Here is a 22075-nt window from a genome sequence, read left to right as displayed (position 1 = left end):
CCACATCGAGAAAACGCGAGACGGTGCGGTATGACTGTTTTCCATTATTTTAAATAGATAAGTCTGCTGGATAACTTCTTATGGAGCAATCTGTGCTGACTGACTACCCTCTTATGTTGTAAATCTAAAACCACTTGGATATTTCATCGATGATGATGATTATTATTATTATTATTATTATTACAGGGTGTATACCAAACTGCAGCCTTCAAATTCCATGACTTTTCCAGGTTTTCCCTGACTATTTCAAGCAAATTCCCTGAGAAAAACAAAAGGAAACTTGGTGTGCCTGCTCCTACGTTTTGATACAGATCCATCACAAAAACAGACCATTTATTGAGGCTTTCCTGCCTTTCTGCCTCAGAGCTTGTCGTGCTGGCGAAAAGCTAGTCGGGATAACGTTGCTGCGGCATTGCCGCTCAACCACCGGCATCATCCCGGCACTAATCCGCTGTTTTCCCTGACTTGAGCTTCTTTTTAGCCAAATTCCCTGACAATCCCCTGACTTTGCCAGTAACATCAAAATTCCCTGACAATTGGTGGTAGACACCCTGTATTACCCAATGAGTGTCCTAGACCCTATAAAGGTGGAGTCAGCCGACTGATGTTGTTTCATTAAAAGCTGTCCAGCATATTAGTAGTATTCATCGACGATGGATGTGTAAAATGATGTTCTTAGCGGGATCAGCACTTCTACGAGCCCTCGCAGGCACGTAATAAGCTGCTGCCACTGCAACAGAATTATTACAGCATCGTAAACTTTTGGAAATGTTTCGGAAACGTTGACATGGATACTAAGCGCGATGTAAATACACGGGGCATGGGTAAGAACAACATGGTCTAGTACAGCCTAGGACAGTCTCGATCCACATCGAGAAAACGCGAGGCGGTGTGGTATGACTGTTTTCCTTTTTTTTTTAATACGTATAAGTCTGCTGGATAACTTCTTATGGAACAATCTGTGCTGACTGACTTATGTTGTAGATCTAAAACCACCTGGATATTTAATCGATTATTATTATTATTACCCAATGAGGGTCGTAGATGAAAGATGAAAGTCACTGAAAAGGTTAGCCAGCTGCAGGAATCCAACCCACATCTTCTGGATTGCCGGTCCAGGGCTCTACCAATTGAGCTAAGCTAACACGCTTTCTCAGCGGCTTCCAATGGTGCGTCATCTGAAGGGAGAAGCGAGCCACTCTCTCTCACTCATCCTCCTTTCACTCTTACATTTTTGCTCACTCATACACACGTTAATACGACGGGATCGACGCAGGCGGAATTGTTGAACATGAAAGAACTGATGTTCTGAGAACTGATGAACTGAGAACATCAGTTCTTTCATGAGGGTCATAGAACCTAGAAAGGTGGAGCCAGTCGGTTGATGTTCTTTCACTAAAACCTATCCAGCATATTACTAATATTCATCGACGATGGATGTGTAAAATGATCTTCTTACCGGGATCAGCACTTCTACGTTTAAGAAATTCTTCCAGCACTGCAACAGAATTATTACAGCGTCGTAAACATTTGGACATGTTTCGGAAACGCTGACATGGATACTAAGCGCGATGTAAATGCACGGGACTTGAGTACACTCTTAAAAATGAACTTCACCACGTAGCACGCTCCTAGCCAACCATCATCCCGAATGACAACGTTCTCGCCCCTGATTTGTTGAAAACGGGAGGCGGAGCCTATTCTGTGCTGTGCATAATAGGTACAAAATAGGCTCCGCCTCCCGTTTTCAACAAATCAGGGGCGAGAGCGTTGTCATTCGTGATGATGGTTGGCTAGGAGCGTGCTGTGTGGTGAAGTTCATTTTTATTAGTGTAGGAACAGAATGTCTCTCGCTATTCTGGGCATGCGCAGAACCATCTATGCTATCCCTTACTTGCGCAAACAGGATAGCACACGACGTACTAAAACTCTGTATTGTTTCATTGGGAATGGCGATCGATGCCTGGAGGAGTCTCTTCAGCTTTCAAGCACGGACAGTTTTCGCGGGTTTGTTACAGTTTCTTATTCCATGTTCTCAACTTTAAATGTTGTATAATTCAACTTTTTTAATGACTGTTATAAGTGGAGGGTGAGTGCGGGTAAGCAAACTTGGATCCGCACTGTACCATCGCGTGTGTGACCCGCTCCCGCACGCGCAAGAATTTAATCCGGGTAACTCGCACCCGCAGTTCTGTCTGTATGTCCGCATACCCGCATTCGGCCCCACAGGGGGAAATGTTCCTCTTCCAGTTTACCGCTGTTTCTATTTTAAAACGAAGGAAATTCTGAGTGTTGGCTACGTGTGTCGGACGGCTTCAATCATATGCCAATGAAACTGCAATCCAACAGAGAGCCATATATGTCTGCATTAGTAACCGAACTCACCCGCCAGCACTTGCCTGCTGTTGTCTGGCACATGGATTTGTACGGCCAACGATATGGCGCACTCCTGAGCTCGCGTGCGACAGAGAGGGATTACTTAGTTGGCGATGGAGTGCATTGCGGGTACACCCGCATTTTGCCCACTACCCGCAGCTATCGCGAATTCCTATCCGCAAATCGTGACGATGTGCGGGTAACTGCGGGTACCCGCAGGTATGCCTGCACCCGCGCTCAGCTCTAGTTATAATGTGCCCCAGTCGCTCGTGGACAACGGCTTAGGTAATACACAATACGATGCTCGCAAGGGCGGAAAACAGTGCAGACACAATGGGGCAAATGAAAAAAAAAAAAAAGACAAGAAGAAAACGAAAAATTCTAAGTATTGCACAATTGGAGGGCACCAAATGTGGGAACGAAATTTGCATTTTTCGCGGTTAATTCGAGAACAGAATAAGTGAATTCTATTGCAATACTTACAATAGCCAGGAGATGCTTCACGTGCCTTGAACTTTGAATTCTCTGCATGGAATATAGTCATCAGTATATATTGGACTTTGTGTTGGGAAGAGTATATACTACTCACGGCCACTCAAAACATAATCTGAAGAACTAAGTTACAGCTAAGGCTTCCGGGATCTTCAGATTGAGAAAAAAAAGAGGGAAAAAAAGAAAAAACGTACTCCTCTCTTTAGCGTCCAGCAGAGGTCAGCAAGAAAAGTCATATCCTGAGGTCTCGTTAATCGCCTTTATGGCGGCGAGTGCGTTACTCTCCCCCACGACAAACGATATCTTGACCCTTCGCAGCAGCCTACGTTATATTTATTTTTCTCCAAGGTATGCCGGTATAACTCATAGATCACTGTATTCCACATGACGACATCTCGGACCTTTTTCTTTGGGGATACCCTGCGGTTTTTCTTCCTGTTTTTCTGCGTATCGCTGTTCGCGTCCTCCTCAAACTGTACAGGGAAACCAGGGCATGTAGATCGTCTTATTAGAGGGAGAGCTGTTTTTGCAACGCAGGAAGATAGTGCGCGAGCAAAAGTTGCGTCGCAAATACATCGAGGAAATTTCGATTTCAAGATGTTCACGTCATCTGACGTTCGCACGAGTAATACAGATGTCTGTTCCGCAAGGTGTGTTGCCTGAGAGCACGGAGTACATGCTCCGTACATGCTCCGTGCTCCGGAGTTCTTACTCCGTGCATGACAGTAAGGGCTTCTGTAAGACAGCTTCTGATGCATTTCGCGAGTATGCGTTTTCCCAGCAGTAGCTTGTTCTTCAAATTTCTTATGTCTAACGAGGCGAATCTCGTCTCTGAATCTCGTAAAGTCCCCAACCCTGTTACAAGCGCAGGCGTCGTCGGTGAATGTCCTGAAGGTCGAGTGCAATAGGGGAGGACGGGAAGGTACAGACTGGTGAAACTAAAGAAGGTTCATAATAAGAGAACTGAATGTTCTTGGGCTGAAACAACGTAGAAAGTACAAATACATACAAAGCCTCAAATTGCCTAAGAAATTAACGATGAAAGATGAAAGTCACTGAAAAGGCTAAACAGCTGCAAGACTGGAACCCACATCACTGTTCGCTTAGCTCAATCGGTAGAGCTTGAACCGCGGTAATCCAGAAGATGTGAGTTCGAGCCCTATAGCTGGCTAACCTTTTCAGTGACTTTCATCTTAGAGCGTTGAGAAGACACATACCATCCACACCTATTACACTTGACTTTCAGTGCATTGTGCTGCTTGGAATACCGCATTCGTTCGTAAACCCCTTGCTATAACGAACCCGAAGCGACTAAGCACGTCCATCTTATTATTGGGCAAGGGAAAAGTGTCTTCCGCAAGCGGACCAACCACTCTCCATGATAGTATTGTTTTCCTATCTTTGACTATAGAGGAGACCTGTTCTCGTCAAAGGTAGTCGCCCAGATTGCATACACCCCATCCTCAACGTCACCCTCAAGGTGGAGCGTCACGCTCCGTCCACGTTGCTAGAGGGGCTTCCAAGCAAGCTCCTGTGTTCACGATGCGTCTTGCACTGCCACTGCTCACTAATGGCGGAAAAGTGTTATCATAAAGGTAGCCAAAGTTATGCTGTGGTTACTTTGTGCTGATTACATTATTCATTTCGAGTTTTTTTTTTTTTTCTTATGTCCTAAATTACCAAAAGGTACTCTTCGTGTTTTGCAAACATTGCAAGTTCTGCAATATTTACCTGGCTGAATTTGGGCTGTAGTATCTGATTGGCTAACGGACATAGTTTGTGGTATGACCAATAGGTATACACGAAAACGATTCCGTTTCCTTCAAGAGTGTTCAGGAACATGGGGAACGTCATTTTGACATCTGCTGTCCTGAAGCAAGTCTCATTCGTACAACATATTGGATGTCGTGACATCTCAAAGAGGAAGAGACGTATCTTAGACTCGAAGAAAATGCATCGTCCCTTGATCCAGATTTATTTCGTCGTCTCTTCATCCAGATTACCATCGTCATCCTCATCTTCATGCACATAGAGACACTGACCACTATCGTGAGACCGACTTCCATGGAGGAAGGAAAGAGAGGAGGAGTCCTATTGCTCTGAGAAGTGAAGCCGAGATTGGGGACAGTGACATCACCGCTCGTTTTCCGCTTTCGATTACACACATCTCTATGAGAGACCCCAACGCATAGTTTCGGAATACTTGGAAAGGTGCGGTCTAGCGCGTCAAAGTGCCCCCCAAAGTGTCGTATGCAAAGCGACCCTATTCAGGTAACGTGACCCCCTCGTGCCCCCAAAGAAGCTACTGCTCATGTCCCATCCTCACCTCACTTGCCCCACAATTCTCTTTTCTGAAGAAGAGCATTTTCTTATTCTTTCCTCCATGGCAACTTCAGTCAGCGAACACAGCACCACCACCGCTTAGTCAACGCCACACAGCTGCATGTAACCTAAGACCCTTCGTTGTGTGTTCTCAACATGAGTGTAACGAGCACGCACCACCCTTCTTTCAATGTCCTAGGTTTTTAATCTAAAGGTCGAAGGATCTCTTCTCAGATCCATCATCACAGACACAGAGGCCGTGCCGGACACGATGACGGTGTGCTGACCCTTGTGGTTACCCCGCGTATCAGCGTTCGCTACGGACACTAATCTGATGTGGTGACACGAATGTGATAATCGTCTTTATAGCAGGAGACACATTCGGTGTTGATGCGTTGAGCGTTTTAGTGGATCTTAATCTAACGCATTGCGTGGGCTGTGACAAGATGAGTACAACGTCCGACGCAGCAAAGATGTGATTGGTGTAAGCGAAGGGTGGAGTCAACAGACTGAGGTACTTGCATTAAAAGTTGTCCAGCATATTACTACTATTCAACAACAATCGATGCGTTTTGGGAGAGTAAAATGACGTTCTTACCAGGATTCTACGGGCGCAACGAAAAGGAACGCCTAGTCCAAGGTGATCAATTACGCACGATGTAAATATACGAGACGTGAGTAGGAACAACATGGTCTAGTAGTGCCTAGGACAGTCTCGATCCACATCGAGAAAACGCGAGACGGTGCGGTATGACTGTTTTCCATTATTTTAAATAGATAAGTCTGCTGGATAACTTCTTATGGAGCAATCTGTGCTGACTGACTACCCTCTTACGTTGTAAATCTAAAACCACTTGGATATTTCATCGATTATGATTATTATTATTATTATTATTATTATTATTACAGGGTGTATACCAAACTGCAGCCTTCAAATTCCATGACTTTTCCAGGTTTTCCCTGACTATTTCAAGCAAATTCCCTGAGAAAAACAAAAGGAAACTTGGTGTGCCTGCTCCTACGTTTTGATACAGATCCATCACAAAAACAGACCATTTATTGAGGCTTTCCTGCCTTTCTGCCTCAGAGCTTGTCGTGCTGGCGAAAAGCTAGTCGGGATAACGTTGCTGCAGCATTGCCGCTCAACCACCTGGCATCATCCCGGCACTAATCCGCTGTTTTCCCTGACTTGAGCTTCTTTTTAGCCAAATTCCCTAACAATCCCCTGACTTTGCCAGTAACATCAAAATTCCCTGACAATTGGTGGTAGACACCCTGTATTACCCAATGATTGTCCTAGACCCTATAAAGGTGGAGTCAGCCGACTGATGTTGTTTCATTAAAAGCTGTCCAGCATATTAGTAGTATTCATCGACGATGGATGTGTAAAATGATGTTCTTAGCGGGATCAGCACTTCTACGAGCCCTCGCAGGCACGTAATAAGCTGCTGCCACTGCAACAGAATTATTACAGCATCGTAAACTTTTGGAAATGTTTCGGAAACGTTGACATGGATACTAAGCGCGATGTAAATACACGGGGCATGGGTAAGAACAACATGGTCTAGTACAGCCTAGGACAGTCTCGATCCACATCGAGAAAACGCGAGGCGGTGTGGTATGACTGTTTTCCTTTTTTTTTTTTTAATACGTATAAGTCTGCTGGATAACTTCTTATGGAACAATCTGTGCTGACTGACTTATGTTGTAGATCTAAAACCACCTGGATATTTAATCGATTATTATTATTATTACCCAATGAGGGTCGTAGATGAAAGATGAAAGTCACTGAAAAGGTTAGCCAGCTGCAGGAATCCAACCCACATCTTCTGGATTGCCGGTCCAGGGCTCTACCAATTGAGCTAAGCTAACACGCTTTCTCAGCGGCTTCCAATGGTGCGTCATCTGAAGGGAGAAGCGAGCCACTCTCTCTCACTCATCCTCCTTTCACTCTTACATTTTTGCTCACTCATACACACGTTAATACGACGGGATCGACGCAGGCGGAATTGTTGAACATGAAAGAACTGATGTTCTGAGAACTGATGAACTGAGAACATCAGTTCTTTCATGAGGGTCATAGAACCTAGAAAGGTGGAGCCAGTCGGTTGATGTTCTTTCACTAAAACCTATCCAGCATATTACTAATATTCATCGACGATGGATGTGTAAAATGATCTTCTTACCGGGATCAGCACTTCTACGTTTAAGAAATTCTTCCAGCACTGCAACAGAATTATTACAGCGTCGTAAACATTTGGACATGTTTCGGAAACGCTGACATGGATACTAAGCGCGATGTAAATGCACGGGACTTGAGTACACTCTTAAAAATGAACTTCACCACGTAGCACGCTCCTAGCCAACCATCATCCCGAATGACAACGTTCTCGCCCCTGATTTGTTGAAAACGGGAGGCTGGAGCCTATTCTGTGCCGTGCATAATAGGTACAAAATAGGCTCCGCCTCCCGTTTTCAACAAATCAGGGGCGAGAGCGTTGTCATTCGTGATGATGGTTGGCTAGGAGCGTGCTGTGTGGTGAAGTTCATTTTTATTAGTGTAGGAACAGAATGTCTCTCGCTATTCTGGGCATGCGCAGAACCATCTATGCTATCCCTTACTTGCGCAAACAGGATAGCACACGACGTACTAAAACTCTGTATTGTTTCATTGGGAATGGCGATCGATGCCTGGAGGAGTCTCTTCAGCTTTCAAGCACGGACAGTTTTCGCGGGTTTGTTACAGTTTCTTATTCCATGTTCTCAACTTTAAATGTTGTATAATTCAACTTTTTTAATGACTGTTATAAGTGGAGGGTGAGTGCGGGTAAGCAAACTTGGATCCGCACTGTACCATCGCGTGTGTGACCCGCTCCCGCACGCGCAAGAATTTAATCCGGGTGACTCGCACCCGCAGTTCTGTCTGTATGTCCGCATACCCGCATTCGGCCCCACAGGGGGAAATGTTCCTCTTCCAGTTTACCGCTGTTTCTATTTTAAAACGAAGGAAATTCTGAGTGTTGGCTACGTGTGTCGGACGGCTTCAATCATATGCCAATGAAACTGCAATCCAACAGAGAGCCATATATGTCTGCATTAGTAACCGAACTCACCCGCCAGCACTTGCCTGCTGTTGTCTGGCACATGGATTTATACGGCCAACGATATGGCGCACTGCTGAGGCTCGCGTGCGACAGAGAGGGATTACTTAGTTGGCGATGGAGTGCATTGCGGGTACACCCGCATTTTGCCCACTACCCGCAGCTATCGCGAATTCCTATCCGCAAATCGTGACGATGTGCGGGTAACTGCGGGTACCCGCAGGTATGCCTGCACCCGCGCTCAGCTCTAGTTATAATGTGCCCCAGTCGCTCGTGGACAACGGCTTCGGTAATACACAATACCCTGCTCGCAAGGGCGGAAAACAGTGCAGACACAATGGGGCAAATGAAAAAAAAAAAAAGACAAGAAGAAAACGAAAAATTCTAAGTATTGCACAATTGGAGGGCACCAAATGTGGGAACGAAATTTGCATTTTTCGCGGTTAATTCGAGAACAGAATAAGTGAATTCTATTGCAATACTTACAATAGCCAGGAGATGCTTCACGTGCCTTGAACTTTGAGTTCTCTGCATGGAATATAGTCATCAGTATATATTGGACTTTGTGTTGGGAAGAGTATATACTACTCACGGCCACTCAAAACATAATCTGAAGAACTAAGTTACAGCTAAGGCTTCCGGGATCTTCAGATTGAGAAAAAAAAGAGGGAAAAAAAGAAAAAAACGTACTCCTCTCTTTAGCGTCCAGCAGAGGTCAGCAAGAAAAGTCATATCCTGAGGTCTCGTTAATCGCCTTTATGGCGGCGAGTGCGTTACTCTCCCCCACGACAAACGATATCTTGACCCTTCGCAGCAGCCTACGTTATATTTATTTTTCTCCAAGGTATGCCGGTATAACTCATAGATCACTGTATTCCACATGACGACATCTCGGACCTTTTTCTTTGGGGATATCCTGCGGTTTTTCTTCCTGTTTTTCTGCGTATCGCTGTTCGCGTCCTCCTCAAACTGTACAGGGAAACCAGGGCATGTAGATCGTCTTATTAGAGGGACAGCTGTTTTTGCAACGCAGGAAGATAGTGCGCGAGCAAAAGTTGCGTCGCAAATACATCGAGGAAATTTCGATTTCAAGATGTTCACGTCACCAGACGTTCGCACGAGTAATACAGATGTCTGTTCCGCAAGGTGTGTTGCCTGAGAGCACGGAGTACATGCTCCGTACATGCTCCGTGCTCCGGAGTTCTTACTCCGTGCATGACAGTAAGGGCTTCTGTAAGACAGCTTCTGATGCATTTCGCGAGTATGCGTTTTCCCAGCAGTAGCTTTTTCTTCAAATTTCTTATGTCTAACGAGGCGAATCTCGTCTCTGAATCTCGTAAAGTCCCCAACCCTGTTACAAGCGCAGGCGTCGTCGGTGAATGTCCTGAAGGTCGAGTGCAATAGGGGAGGACGGGAAGGTACAGACTGGTGAAACTAAAGAAGGTTCATAATAAGAGAACTGAATGTTCTTGGGCTGAAACAACGTAGAAAGTACAAATACATACAAAGCCTCAAATTGCCTAAGAAATTAACGATGAAAGATGAAAGTCACTGAAAAGGCTAAACAGCTGCAAGACTGGAACCCACATCACTGTTCGCTTAGCTCAATCGGTAGAGCTTGAACCGCGGTAATCCAGAAGATGTGAGTTCGAGCCCTATAGCTGGCTAACCTTTTCAGTGACTTTCATCTTAGAGCGTTGAGAAGACACATACCATCCACACCTATTACACTTGACTTTCAGTGCATTGTGCTGCTTGGAATACCGCATTCGTTCGTAAACCCCTTGCTATAACGAACCCGAAGCGACTAAGCACGTCCATCTTATTATTGGGCAAGGGAAAGGTGTCTTCCGCAAGCGGACCAACCATTCTCCATGATAGTATTGTTTTCCTATCTTTGACTACACTGTTAAAACAGAACTTTACCGCATAGCACGCTCCTAGCCAACCATCACACCGAATGATATCATTCTGTGTCATGATTTGTTCAAAACAGGGGGAGGCGCCTATCTGGGACAAGATAATCTGCCCCAGATAGGCGCTTCCTCCCATTTTCGACAAATCAATGCACAGAATGATATCATTCGGAATGATGGATGGCTATGAGCGTGCTGATGCGGTGAAGCTCTGCTTTACCAGTGTAGGGTTATCGCGTCTGATTCAAAGAGAGAGGTGGGCGTACGCCTTTTTGTGGCAATTTGGACACATGAAAGTTGTCACAAAAAGGCGTACGACTACCTCTCTCTTCAAATCAGAAGCGATAACCCTATCATCCGTGGCAATGGTTGACGCACAGCTTGCTATGCGGTGAAGTTCTTTTTTTAGAGTGTGTTAAAAGCGCAGGCGGCGGCGTTCGCAAACACTCGTTCGTTTATATTGGATTCTCTTTTGGTTTCTTATTGGTTTCCCTTGCTAGGTTGTAACGAACCCGAAGCGACGAAGCACATCCATCTTATTATTGGGCAAGGGAAAGGTGTCTTCCGCAAGCGGACCAACCACTCTCCATGATAGTATTGTTTTCCTATCTTTGACTACACTCTTAAAAATGAACTTCACCGCATAGCACGTTCTTAGCCAACCGTCATCTCGAATGATATCGTTATCTGCCCTGATTTGTTGAAAACGGGAGGCGTACGCCTTTTTTGTGACACTTATGCTGTTCATAATTGTCACAGAAAAGGCGTACGCCTCCCGTTTTCAACAAATCAGGGCAGATAACGATATCATTTGAGATTATGGTTGGCTAGGAGCGTGCTGTGCAGTGAAGTTCATTTTTAAGAGTGTAGAGGAGACCTGTTCTCGTCAAAGGTAGTCGCCCAGATTGCATACACCCCATCCTCAACGTCACCCTCAAGGTGGAGCGTCACGCTCCGTCCACGTTGCTAGAGGGGCTTCCAAGCAAGCTCCTGTGTTCACGATGCGTCTTGCACTGCCACTGCTCACTAATGGCGGAAAAGTGTTATCATAAAGGTAGCCAAAGTTATGCTGTGGTTACTTTGTGCTGATTACATTATTCATTTCGAGTTTTTTTTTTTTTTCTTATGTCCTAAATTACCAAAAGGTACTCTTCGTGTTTTGCAAACATTGCAAGTTCTGCAATATTTACCTGGCTGAATTTGGGCTGTAGTATCTGATTGGCTAACGGACATAGTTTGTGGTATGACCAATAGGTATACACGAAAACGATTCCGTTTCCTTCAAGAGTGTTCAGGAACATGGGGAACGTCATTTTGACATCTGCTGTCCTGAAGCAAGTCTCATTCGTACAACATATTGGATGTCGTGACAACTCAAAGAGGAAGAGACGTATCTTAGACTCGAAGAAAAGGCATCGTCCCTTGATCCAGATTTATTTCGTCGTCTCTTCATCCAGATTATCATTTACCATCGTCATCCTCATCTTCATGCACATAGAGACACTGACCACTATCGTGAGACCGACTTCCATGGAGAAGGAAAGAGAGGAGGAGTCCTATTGCTCTGAGAAGTGAAGCCGAGATTGGGGACAGTGACATCACCGCTCGTTTTCCGCTTTCGATTACACACATCTCTATGAGAGACCTCAACGCATAGTTTTGGAATACTTGGAAAGGTGCGGTCTAGCGCGTCAAAGTGCCCCCCAAAGTGTCGTATGCAAAGCGACCCTATTCAGGTAACGTGACCCCCTCGTGCCCCCAAAGAAGCTACTGCTCATGTCCCATCCTCACCTCACTTGCCCCACAATTCTCTTTTCTGAAGAAGAGCATTTTCTTATTCTTTCCTCCATGGCAACTTCAGTCAGCGAACACAGCACCACCACCGCTTAGTCAACGCCACACAGCTGCATGTAACCTAAGACCCTTCGTTGTGTGTTCTCAACATGAGTGTAACGAGCACGCACCACCCTTCTTTCAATGTCCTAGGTTTTTAATCTAAAGGTCGAAGGATCTCTTCTCAGATCCATCATCACAGACACAGAGGCCGTGCCGGACACGATGACGGTGTGCTGACCCTTGTGGTTACCCCGCATATCAGCGTTCGCTACGGACACTAATCTGATGTGGTGACACGAATGTGATAATCGTCTTTATAGCAGGAGACACATTCGGTGTTGATGCGTTGAGCGTTTTAGTGGATCTTAATCTAACGCATTGCGTGGGCTGTGACAAGATGAGTACAACGTCCGACGCAGCAAAGATGTGATTGGTGTAAGCGAAGGGTGGAGTCAACAGACTGAGGTACTTGCATTAAAAGTTGTCCAGCATATTACTATTATTCAACAACAATCGATGCGTTTTGGGAGAGTAAAATGACGTTCTTACCGGGATTCTACGGGCGCAACGAAAAGGAACGCCTAGTCCAAGGTGATCAATTACCCACGATGTAAATATACGAGACGTGAGTAGGAACAACATGGTCTAGTACATCATAGGACAGTCTCGATCCACATCGAGAAAACGCGAGACGGTGCGGTATGACTGTTTTCCATTATTTTAAATAGATAAGTCTGCTGGATAACTTCTTATGGAGCAATCTGTGCTGACTGACTACCCTCTTATGTTGTAAATCTAAAACCACTTGGATATTTCATCGATGATGATGATGATTATTATTATTATTATTATTATTATTATTATTACAGGGTGTATACCAAACTGCAGCCTTCAAATTCCATGACTTTTCCAGGTTTTCCCTGACTATTTCAAGCAAATTCCCTGAGAAAAACAAAAGGAAACTTGGTGTGCCTGCTCCTACACTCTTAAAAATGAACTTCACTGCACAGCACGCTCCTAGCCAACCATAATCTCAAATGATATCGTTATCTGCCCTGATTTGTTGAAAACGGGAGGCGTACGCCTTTTCTGTGACAATTATGAACAGCATAAGTGTCACAAAAAAGGCGTACGCCTCCCGTTTTCAACAAATCAGGGCAGATAACGATATCATTCAAGATGACGGTTGGCTAAGAACGTGCTATGCGGTGAAGTTCATTTTTAAGAGTGTACGTTTGATACAGATCCATCACAAAAACAGACCATTTATTGAGGCTTTCCTGCCTTTCTGCCTCAGAGCTTGTCGTGCTGGCGAAAAGCTAGTCGGGATAACGTTGCTGCGGCATTGCCGCTCAACCACCGGCATCATCCCGGCACTAATCCGCTGTTTTCCCTGACTTGAGCTTCTTTTTAGCCAAATTCCCTGACAATCCCCTGACTTTGCCAGTAACATCAAAATTCCCTGACAATTGGTGGTAGACACCCTGTATTACCCAATGAGTGTCCTAGACCCTATAAAGGTGGAGTCAGCCGACTGATGTTGTTTCATTAAAAGCTGTCCAGCATATTAGTAGTATTCATCGACGATGGATGTGTAAAATGATGTTCTTAGCGGGATCAGCACTTCTACGAGCCCTCGCAGGCACGTAATAAGCTGCTGCCACTGCAACAGAATTATTACAGCATCGTAAACTTTTGGAAATGTTTCGGAAACGTTGACATGGATACTAAGCGCGATGTAAATACACGGGGCATGGGTAAGAACAACATGGTCTAGTACAGCCTAGGACAGTCTCGATCCACATCGAGAAAACGCGAGGCGGTGTGGTATGACTGTTTTCCTTTTTTTTCTTAATACGTATAAGTCTGCTGGATAACTTCTTATGAACAATCTGTGCTGACTGACTTATGTTGTAGATCTAAAACCACCTGGATATTTAATCGATTATTATTATTATTACCCAATGAGGGTCGTAGATGAAAGATGAAAGTCACTGAAAAGGTTAGCCAGCTGCAGGAATCCAACCCACATCTTCTGGATTGCCGGTCCAGGGCTCTACCAATTGAGCTAAGCTAACACGCTTTCTCAGCGGCTTCCAATGGTGCGTCATCTGAAGGGAGAAGCGAGCCACTCTCTCTCACTCATCCTCCTTTCACTCTTACATTTTTGCTCACTCATACACACGTTAATACGACGGGATCGACGCAGGCGGAATTGTTGAACATGAAAGAACTGATGTTCTGAGAACTGATGAACTGAGAACATCAGTTCTTTCATGAGGGTCATAGAACCTAGAAAGGTGGAGCCAGTCGGTTGATGTTCTTTCACTAAAACCTATCCAGCATATTACTAATATTCATCGACGATGGATGTGTAAAATGATCTTCTTACCGGGATCAGCACTTCTACGTTTAAGAAATTCTTCCAGCACTGCAACAGAATTATTACAGCGTCGTAAACATTTGGACATGTTTCGGAAACGCTGACATGGATACTAAGCGCGATGTAAATGCACGGACTTGAGTACACTCTTAAAAATGAACTTCACCACGTAGCACGCTCCTAGCCAACCATCATCCCGAATGACAACGTTCTCGCCCCTGATTTGTTGAAAACGGGAGGTGGAGCCTATTCTGTGCCGTGCATAATAGGTACAAAATAGGCTCCGCCTCCCGTTTTCAACAAATCAGGGGCGAGAGCGTTGTCATTCGTGATGATGGTTGGCTAGGAGCGTGCTGTGTGGTGAAGTTCATTTTTATTAGTGTAGGAACAGAATGTCTCTCGCTATTCTGGGCATGCGCAGAACCATCTATGCTATCCCTTACTTGCGCAAACAGGATAGCACACGACGTACTAAAACTCTGTATTGTTTCATTGGGAATGGCGATCGATGCCTGGAGGAGTCTCTTCAGCTTTCAAGCACGGACAGTTTTCGCGGGTTTGTTACAGTTTCTTATTCCATGTTCTCAACTTTAAATGTTGTATAATTCAACTTTTTTAATGACTGTTATAAGTGGAGGGTGAGTGCGGGTAAGCAAACTTGGATCCGCACTGTACCATCGCGTGTGTGACCCGCTCCCGCACGCGCAAGAATTTAATCCGGGTGACTCGCACCCGCAGTTCTGTCTGTATGTCCGCATACCCGCATTCGGCCCCACAGGGGGAAATGTTCCTCTTCCAGTTTACCGCTGTTTCTATTTTAAAACGAAGGAAATTCTGAGTGTTGGCTACGTGTGTCGGACGGCTTCAATCATATGCCAATGAAACTGCAATCCAACAGAGAGCCATATATGTCTGCATTAGTAACCGAACTCACCCGCCAGCACTTGCCTGCTGTTGTCTGGCACATGGATTTATACGGCCAACGATATGGCGCACTGCTGAGCTCGCGTGCGACAGAGAGGGATTACTTAGTTGGCGATGGAGTGCATTGCGGGTACACCCGCATTTTGCCCACTACCCGCAGCTATCGCGAATTCCTATCCGCAAATCGTGACGATGTGCGGGTAACTGCGGGTACCCGCAGGTATGCCTGCACCCGCGCTCAGCTCTAGTTATAATGTGCCCCAGTCGCTCGTGGACAACGGCTTAGGTAATACACAATACCCTGCTCGCAAGGGCGGAAAACAGTGCAGACACAATGGGGCAAATGAAAAAAAAAAAGACAAGAAGAAAACGAAAAATTCTAAGTATTGCACAATTGGAGGGCACCAAATGTGGGAACGAAATTTGCATTTTTCGCGGTTAATTCGAGAACAGAATAAGTGAATTCTATTGCAATACTTACAATAGCCAGGAGATGCTTCACGTGCCTTGAACTTTGAATTCTCTGCATGGAATATAGTCATCAGTATATATTGGACTTTGTGTTGGGAAGAGTATATACTACTCACGGCCACTCAAAACATAATCTGAAGAACTAAGTTACAGCTAAGGCTTCCGGGATCTTCAGATTGAGAAAAAAAAGAGGGAAAAAAGAAAATACGTACTCCTCTCTTTAGCGTCCAGCAGAGGTCAGCAAGAAAAGTCATATCCTGAGGTCTCGTTAATCGCCTTTATGGCGGCGAGTGCGTTACTCTCCCCCACGACAAACGATATCTTGACCCTTCGCTGCAGCCTACGTTATATTTATTTTTCTCCAAGGTATGCCGGTATAACTCATAGATCACTGTATTCCACATGACGACATCTCGGACCTTTTTCTTTGGGGATATCCTGCGGTTTTTCTTCCTGTTTTTCTGCGTATCGCTGTTCGCGTCCTCCTCAAACTGTACAGGGAAACCAGGGCATGTAGATCGTCTTATTAGAGGGACAGCTGTTTTTGCAACGCAGGAAGATAGTGCGCGAGCAAAAGTTGCGTCGCAAATACATCGAGGAAATTTCGATTTCAAGATGTTCACGTCACCAGACGTTCGCACGAGTAATACAGATGTCTGTTCCGCAAGGTGTGTTGCCTGAGAGCACGGAGTACATGCTCCGTACATGCTCCGTGCTCCGGAGTTCTTACTCCGTGCATGACAGTAAGGGCTTCTGTAAGACAGCTTCTGATGCATTTCGCGAGTATGCGTTCTCCCAGCAGTAGCTTTTTCTTCAAATTTCTTATGTCTAACGAGGCGAATCTCGTCTCTGAATCTCGTAAAGTCCCCAACCCTGTTACAAGCGCAGGCGTCGTCGGTGAATGTCCTGAAGGTCGAGTGCAATAGGGGAGGACGGGAAGGTACAGACTGGTGAAACTAAAGAAGGTTCATGATAAGAGAACTGAATGTTCTTGGGCTGAAACAACGTAGAAAGTACAAATACATACAAAGCCTCAAATTGCCTAAGAAATTAACGATGAAAGATGAAAGTCACTGAAAAGGCTAAACAGCTGCAAGACTGGAACCCACATCACTGTTCGCTTAGCTCAATCGGTAGAGCTTGAACCGCGGTAATCCAGAAGATGTGAGTTCGAGCCCTATAGCTGGCTAACCTTTTCAGTGACTTTCATCTTAGAGCGTTGAGAAGACACATACCATCCACACCTATTACACTTGACTTTCAGTGCATTGTGCTGCTTGGAATACCGCATTCGTTCGTAAACCCCTTGCTATAACGAACCCGAAGCGACTAAGCACGTCCATCTTATTATTGGGCAAGGGAAAGGTGTCTTCCGCAAGCGGACCAACCATTCTCCATGATAGTATTGTTTTCCTATCTTTGACTACACTGTTAAAACAGAACTTTACCGCATAGCACGCTCCTAGCCAACCATCACACCGAATGATATCATTCTGTGTCATGATTTGTTCAAAACAGGGGGAGGCGCCTATCTGGGACAAGATAATCTGCCCCAGATAGGCGCTTCCTCCCATTTTCGACAAATCAATGCACATAATGATATCATTCGGAATGATGGATGGCTATGAGCGTGCTGATGCGGTGAAGCTCTGCTTTACCAGTGTAGGGTTATCGCGTCTGATTCAAAGAGAGAGGTGGGCGTACGCCTTTTTGTGGCAATTTGGATACATGAAAGTTGTCACAAAAAGGCGTACGACTACCTCTCTCTTCAAATCAGAAGCGATAACCCTATCATCCATGGCAATGGTTGACGCACAGCTTGCTATGCGGTGAAGTTCTTTTTTTAGAGTGTGTTAAAAGCGCAGGCGGCGGCGTTCGCAAACACTCGTTCGTTTATATTGGATTCTCTTTTGGTTTCTTATTGGTTTCCCTTGCTAGGTTGTAACGAACCCGAAGCGACGAAGCACATCCATCTTATTATTGGGCAAGGGAAAGGTGTCTTCCGCAAGCGGACCAACCACTCTCCATGATAGTATTGTTTTCCTATCTTTGACTACACTCTTAAAAATGAACTTCACCGCATAGCACGTTCTTAGCCAACCGTCATCTCGAATGATATCGTTATCTGCCCTGATTTGTTGAAAACGGGAGGCGTACGCCTTTTTTGTGACACTTATGCTGTTCATAATTGTCACAGAAAAGGCGTACGCCTCCCGTTTTCAACAAATCAGGGCAGATAACGATATCATTTGAGATTATGGTTGGCTAGGAGCGTGCTGTGCAGTGAAGTTCATTTTTAAGAGTGTAGAGGAGACCTGTTCTCGTCAAAGGTAGTCGCCCAGATTGCATACACCCCATCTTCAACGTCACCCTCAAGGTGGAGCGTCACGCTCCGTCCACGTTGCTAGAGGGGCTTCCAAGCAAGCTCCTGTGTTCACGATGCGTCTTGCACTGCCACTGCTCACTAATGGCGGAAAAGTGTTATCATAAAGGTAGCCAAAGTTATGCTGTGGTTACTTTGTGCTGATTACATTATTCATTTCGAGTTTTTTTTTTTTTTTCTTATGTCCTAAATTACCAAAAGGTACTCTTCGTGTTTTGCAAACATTGCAAGTTCTGCAATATTTACCTGGCTGAATTTGGGCTGTAGTATCTGATTGGCTAACGGACATAGTTTGTCGTATGACCAATAGGTATACACGAAAACGATTCCGTTTCCTTCAAGAGTGTTCAGGAACATGGGAACGTCATTTTGACATCTGCTGTCCTGAAGCAAGTCTCATTCGTACAACATATTGGATGTCGTGACAACTCAAAGAGGAAGAGACGTATCTTAGACTCGAAGAAAAGGCATCGTCCCTTGATCCAGATTTATTTCGTCGTCTCTTCATCCAGATTATCATTTACCATCGTCATCCTCATCTTCATGCACATAGAGACACTGACCACTATCGTGAGACCGACTTCCATGGAGGAAGGAAAGAGAGGAGGAGTCCTATTGCTCTGAGAAGTGAAGCCGAGATTGGGGACAGTGACATCACCGCTCGTTTTCCGCTTTCGATTACACACATCTCTATGAGAGACCTCAACGCATAGTTTTGGAATACTTGGAAAGGTGCGGTCTAGCGCGTCAAAGTGCCCCCCAAAGTGTCGTATGCAAAGCGACCCTATTCAGGTAACGTGACCCCCTCGTGCCCCCAAAGAAGCTACTGCTCATGTCCCATCCTCACCTCACTTGCCCCACAATTCTCTTTTCTGAAGAAGAGCATTTTCTTATTCTTTCCTCCATGGCAACTTCAGTCAGCGAACACAGCACCACCACCGCTTAGTCAACGCCACACAGCTGCATGTAACCTAAGACCCTTCGTTCTGTGTTCCCAACATGAGTGTAACGAGCACGCACCACCCTTCTTTCAATGTCCTAGGTTTTTAATCTAAAGGTCGAAGGATCTCTTCTCAGATCCATCATCACAGACACAGAGGCCGTGCCGGACACGATGACGGTGTGCTGACCCTTGTGGTTACCCCGCATATCAGCGTTCGCTACGGACACTAATCTGATGTGGTGACACGAATGTGATAATCGTCTTTATAGCAGGAGACACATTCGGTGTTGATGCGTTGAGCGTTTTAGTGGATCTTAATCTAACGCATTGCGTGGGCTGTGACAAGATGAGTACAACGTCCGACGCAGCAAAGATGTGATTGGTGTAAGCGAAGGGTAGAGTCAACAGACTGAGGTACTTGCATTAAAAGTTGTCCAGCATATTACTATTATTCAACAACAATCGATGCGTTTTGGGAGAGTAAAATGACGTTCTTACCGGGATTCTACGGGCGCAACGAAAAGGAACGCCTAGTCCAAGGTGATCAATTACGCACGATGTAAATATACGAGACGTGAGTAGGAACAACATGGTCTAGTACATCATAGGACAGTCTCGATCCACATCGAGAAAACGCGAGACGGTGCGGTATGACTGTTTTCCATTATTTTAAATAGATAAGTCTGCTGGATAACTTCTTATGGAGCAATCTGTGCTGACTGACTACCCTCTTATGTTGTAAATCTAAAACCACTTGGATATTTCATCGATGATGATGATGATGATTATTATTATTATTATTATTATTACAGGGTGTATACCAAACTGCAGCCTTCAAATTCCATGACTTTTCCAGGTTTTCCCTGACTATTTCAAGCAAATTCCCTGAGAAAAACAAAAGGAAACTTGGTGTGCCTGCTCCTACGTTTTGATACAGATCCATCACAAAAACAGACCATTTATTGAGGCTTTCCTGCCTTTCTGCCTCAGAGCTTGTCGTGCTGGCGAAAAGCTAGTCGGGATAACGTTGCTGCAGCATTGCCGCTCAACCACCGGCATCATCCCGGCACTAATCCGCTGTTTTCCCTGACTTGAGCTTCTTTTTTATCCAAATTCCCTGACAATCCCCTGACTTTGCCAGTAACATCAAAATTCCCTGACAATTGGTGGTAGACACCCTGTATTACCCAATGAGTGTCCTAGACCCTATAAAGGTGGAGTCAGCCGACTGATGTTGTTTCATTAAAAGCTGTCCAGCATATTAGTAGTATTCATCGACGATGGATGTGTAAAATGATGTTCTTAGCGGGATCAGCACTTCTACGAGCCCTCGCAGGCACGTAATAAGCTGCTGCCACTGCAACAGAATTATTACAGCATCGTAAACTTTTGGAAATGTTTCGGAAACGTTGACATGGATACTAAGCGCGATGTAAATACACGGGGCATGGGTAAGAACAACATGGTCTAGTACAGCCTAGGACAGTCTCGATCCACATCGAGAAAACGCGAGGCGGTGTGGTATGACTGTTTTCCTTTTTTTTTTTTTAAATACGTATAAGTCTGCTGGATAACTTCTTATGGAACAATCTGTGCTGACTGACTTATGTTGTAGATCTAAAACCACCTGGATATTTAATGGATTATTATTATTATTACCCAATGAGGGTCGTAGATGAAAGATGAAAGTCACTGAAAAGGTTAGCCAGCTGCAGGAATCGAACCCACATCTTCTGGATTGCCGGTCCAGGGCTCTACCAATTGAGCTAAGCTAACACGCTTTCTCAGCGGCTTCCAATGGTGCGTCATCTGAAGGGAGAAACGAGCCACTCTCTCTCACTCATCCTCCTTTCACTCTTACATTTTTGCTCACTCATACACACGTTAATACGACGGGATCGACGCAGGCGGAATTGTTGAACATGAAAGAACTGATGTTCTGACAACTGATGAACTGAGAACATCAGTTCTTTCATGAGGGTCATAGAACCTAGAAAGGTGGAGCCAGTCGGTTGATGTTCTTTCACTAAAACCTATCCAGCATATTACTAATATTCATCGACGATGGATGTGTAAAATGATCTTCTTACCGGGATCAGCACTTCTATCGAAAAGATCATGTTCCAGCACTGCAACAGAATTATTACAGCATCGTAAACATTTGGACATGTTTCGGAAACGCTGACATGGATACTAAGCGCGATGTAAATGCACGGGACTTGAGTACACTCTTAAAAATGAACTTCACCACGTAGCACGCTCCTAGCCAACCATCATCCCAAATGACAACGTTCTCGCCCCTGATTTGTTGAAAACGGGAGGCGGAGCCTATTCTGTGCCGTGCATAATAGGTACAAAATAGGCTCCGCCTCCCGTTTTCAACAAATCAGGGGCGAGAGCGTTGTCATTCGTGATGATGGTTGGCTAGGAGCGTGCTGTGTGGTGAAGTTCATTTTTATTAGTGTAGGAACAGCATGGTCTAGTACAGCGTACACTCTTAGAAATGAACTTCAACGCATAGCACGCTCCTAGCCAACCATAATCGCAAATGATATCGTTACCTGCTCGGATTTGTTGAAAACGGGAGGCGTACGCCCCCTGTTTTCAACGAATCAGGGCAGATAACGATATCGTTCGAGATTATGGTTGGCTAGGAGCGTGCTAATGCGGTGAAGTTTGTTTTGAAGAGTGTAGGATAGTCTCGATCCACATCGAGAGAACGCGAGACGGTGCAGTATAGCTGTTTTCCTTTTTTTTAAATAGATAAGTCTGCTGGATATCTTCTTATGGAACAATCTGTGCTGTATCACTACTACCCTCTTATGTTGTAGATCTAAAACCACTTGGATATTTAATCGATTATTATTGTTGTTATTATTATTATTATCGAATGAGGGTCCTAGACCCTATAAAGGTGGCGTCAGCAGA

General features: G+C 45.0%; 1 protein-coding gene across 13 annotated transcripts in view; it reads right to left on the bottom strand.

The window, feature by feature from the left end:
- Positions 1-22075, bottom strand: part of LOC135374874 (uncharacterized) — a 53972-nt gene that overhangs the window by 13782 nt on the left and 18115 nt on the right. For 7 of the 13 annotated variants that reach the window (XM_064607797.1, XM_064607796.1, XM_064607798.1 and 4 more), the window contains 8 exons: positions 21238-21276; positions 15832-15873; positions 14436-14474; positions 8778-8819; positions 7377-7415; positions 2860-2901; positions 1460-1498; positions 681-730 (listed from right to left, as the gene is read on the bottom strand). In XM_064607797.1, coding sequence (XP_064463867.1) covers positions 681-730; positions 1460-1498; positions 2860-2901; positions 7377-7415; positions 8778-8819; positions 14436-14474; positions 15832-15873; positions 21238-21276 — 332 coding nt within the window. The remainder of the gene's footprint in view (positions 1-680; positions 731-1459; positions 1499-2859; positions 2902-7376; positions 7416-8777; positions 8820-14435; positions 14475-15831; positions 15874-21237; positions 21277-22075) is intronic. The other 6 variants (XM_064607800.1, XM_064607804.1, XM_064607807.1 and 3 more) reach the window with 3 other exon arrangements.

Source organism: Ornithodoros turicata, unplaced genomic scaffold, assembly GCF_037126465.1.
Source record: "Ornithodoros turicata isolate Travis unplaced genomic scaffold, ASM3712646v1 ctg00000783.1, whole genome shotgun sequence".
Classification (NCBI taxonomy): Eukaryota; Metazoa; Arthropoda; class Arachnida; order Ixodida; family Argasidae; genus Ornithodoros; species Ornithodoros turicata.
Note: the sequence above shows the minus strand (reverse complement) of the source record. Positions and strands in the feature narration are given on the sequence as shown.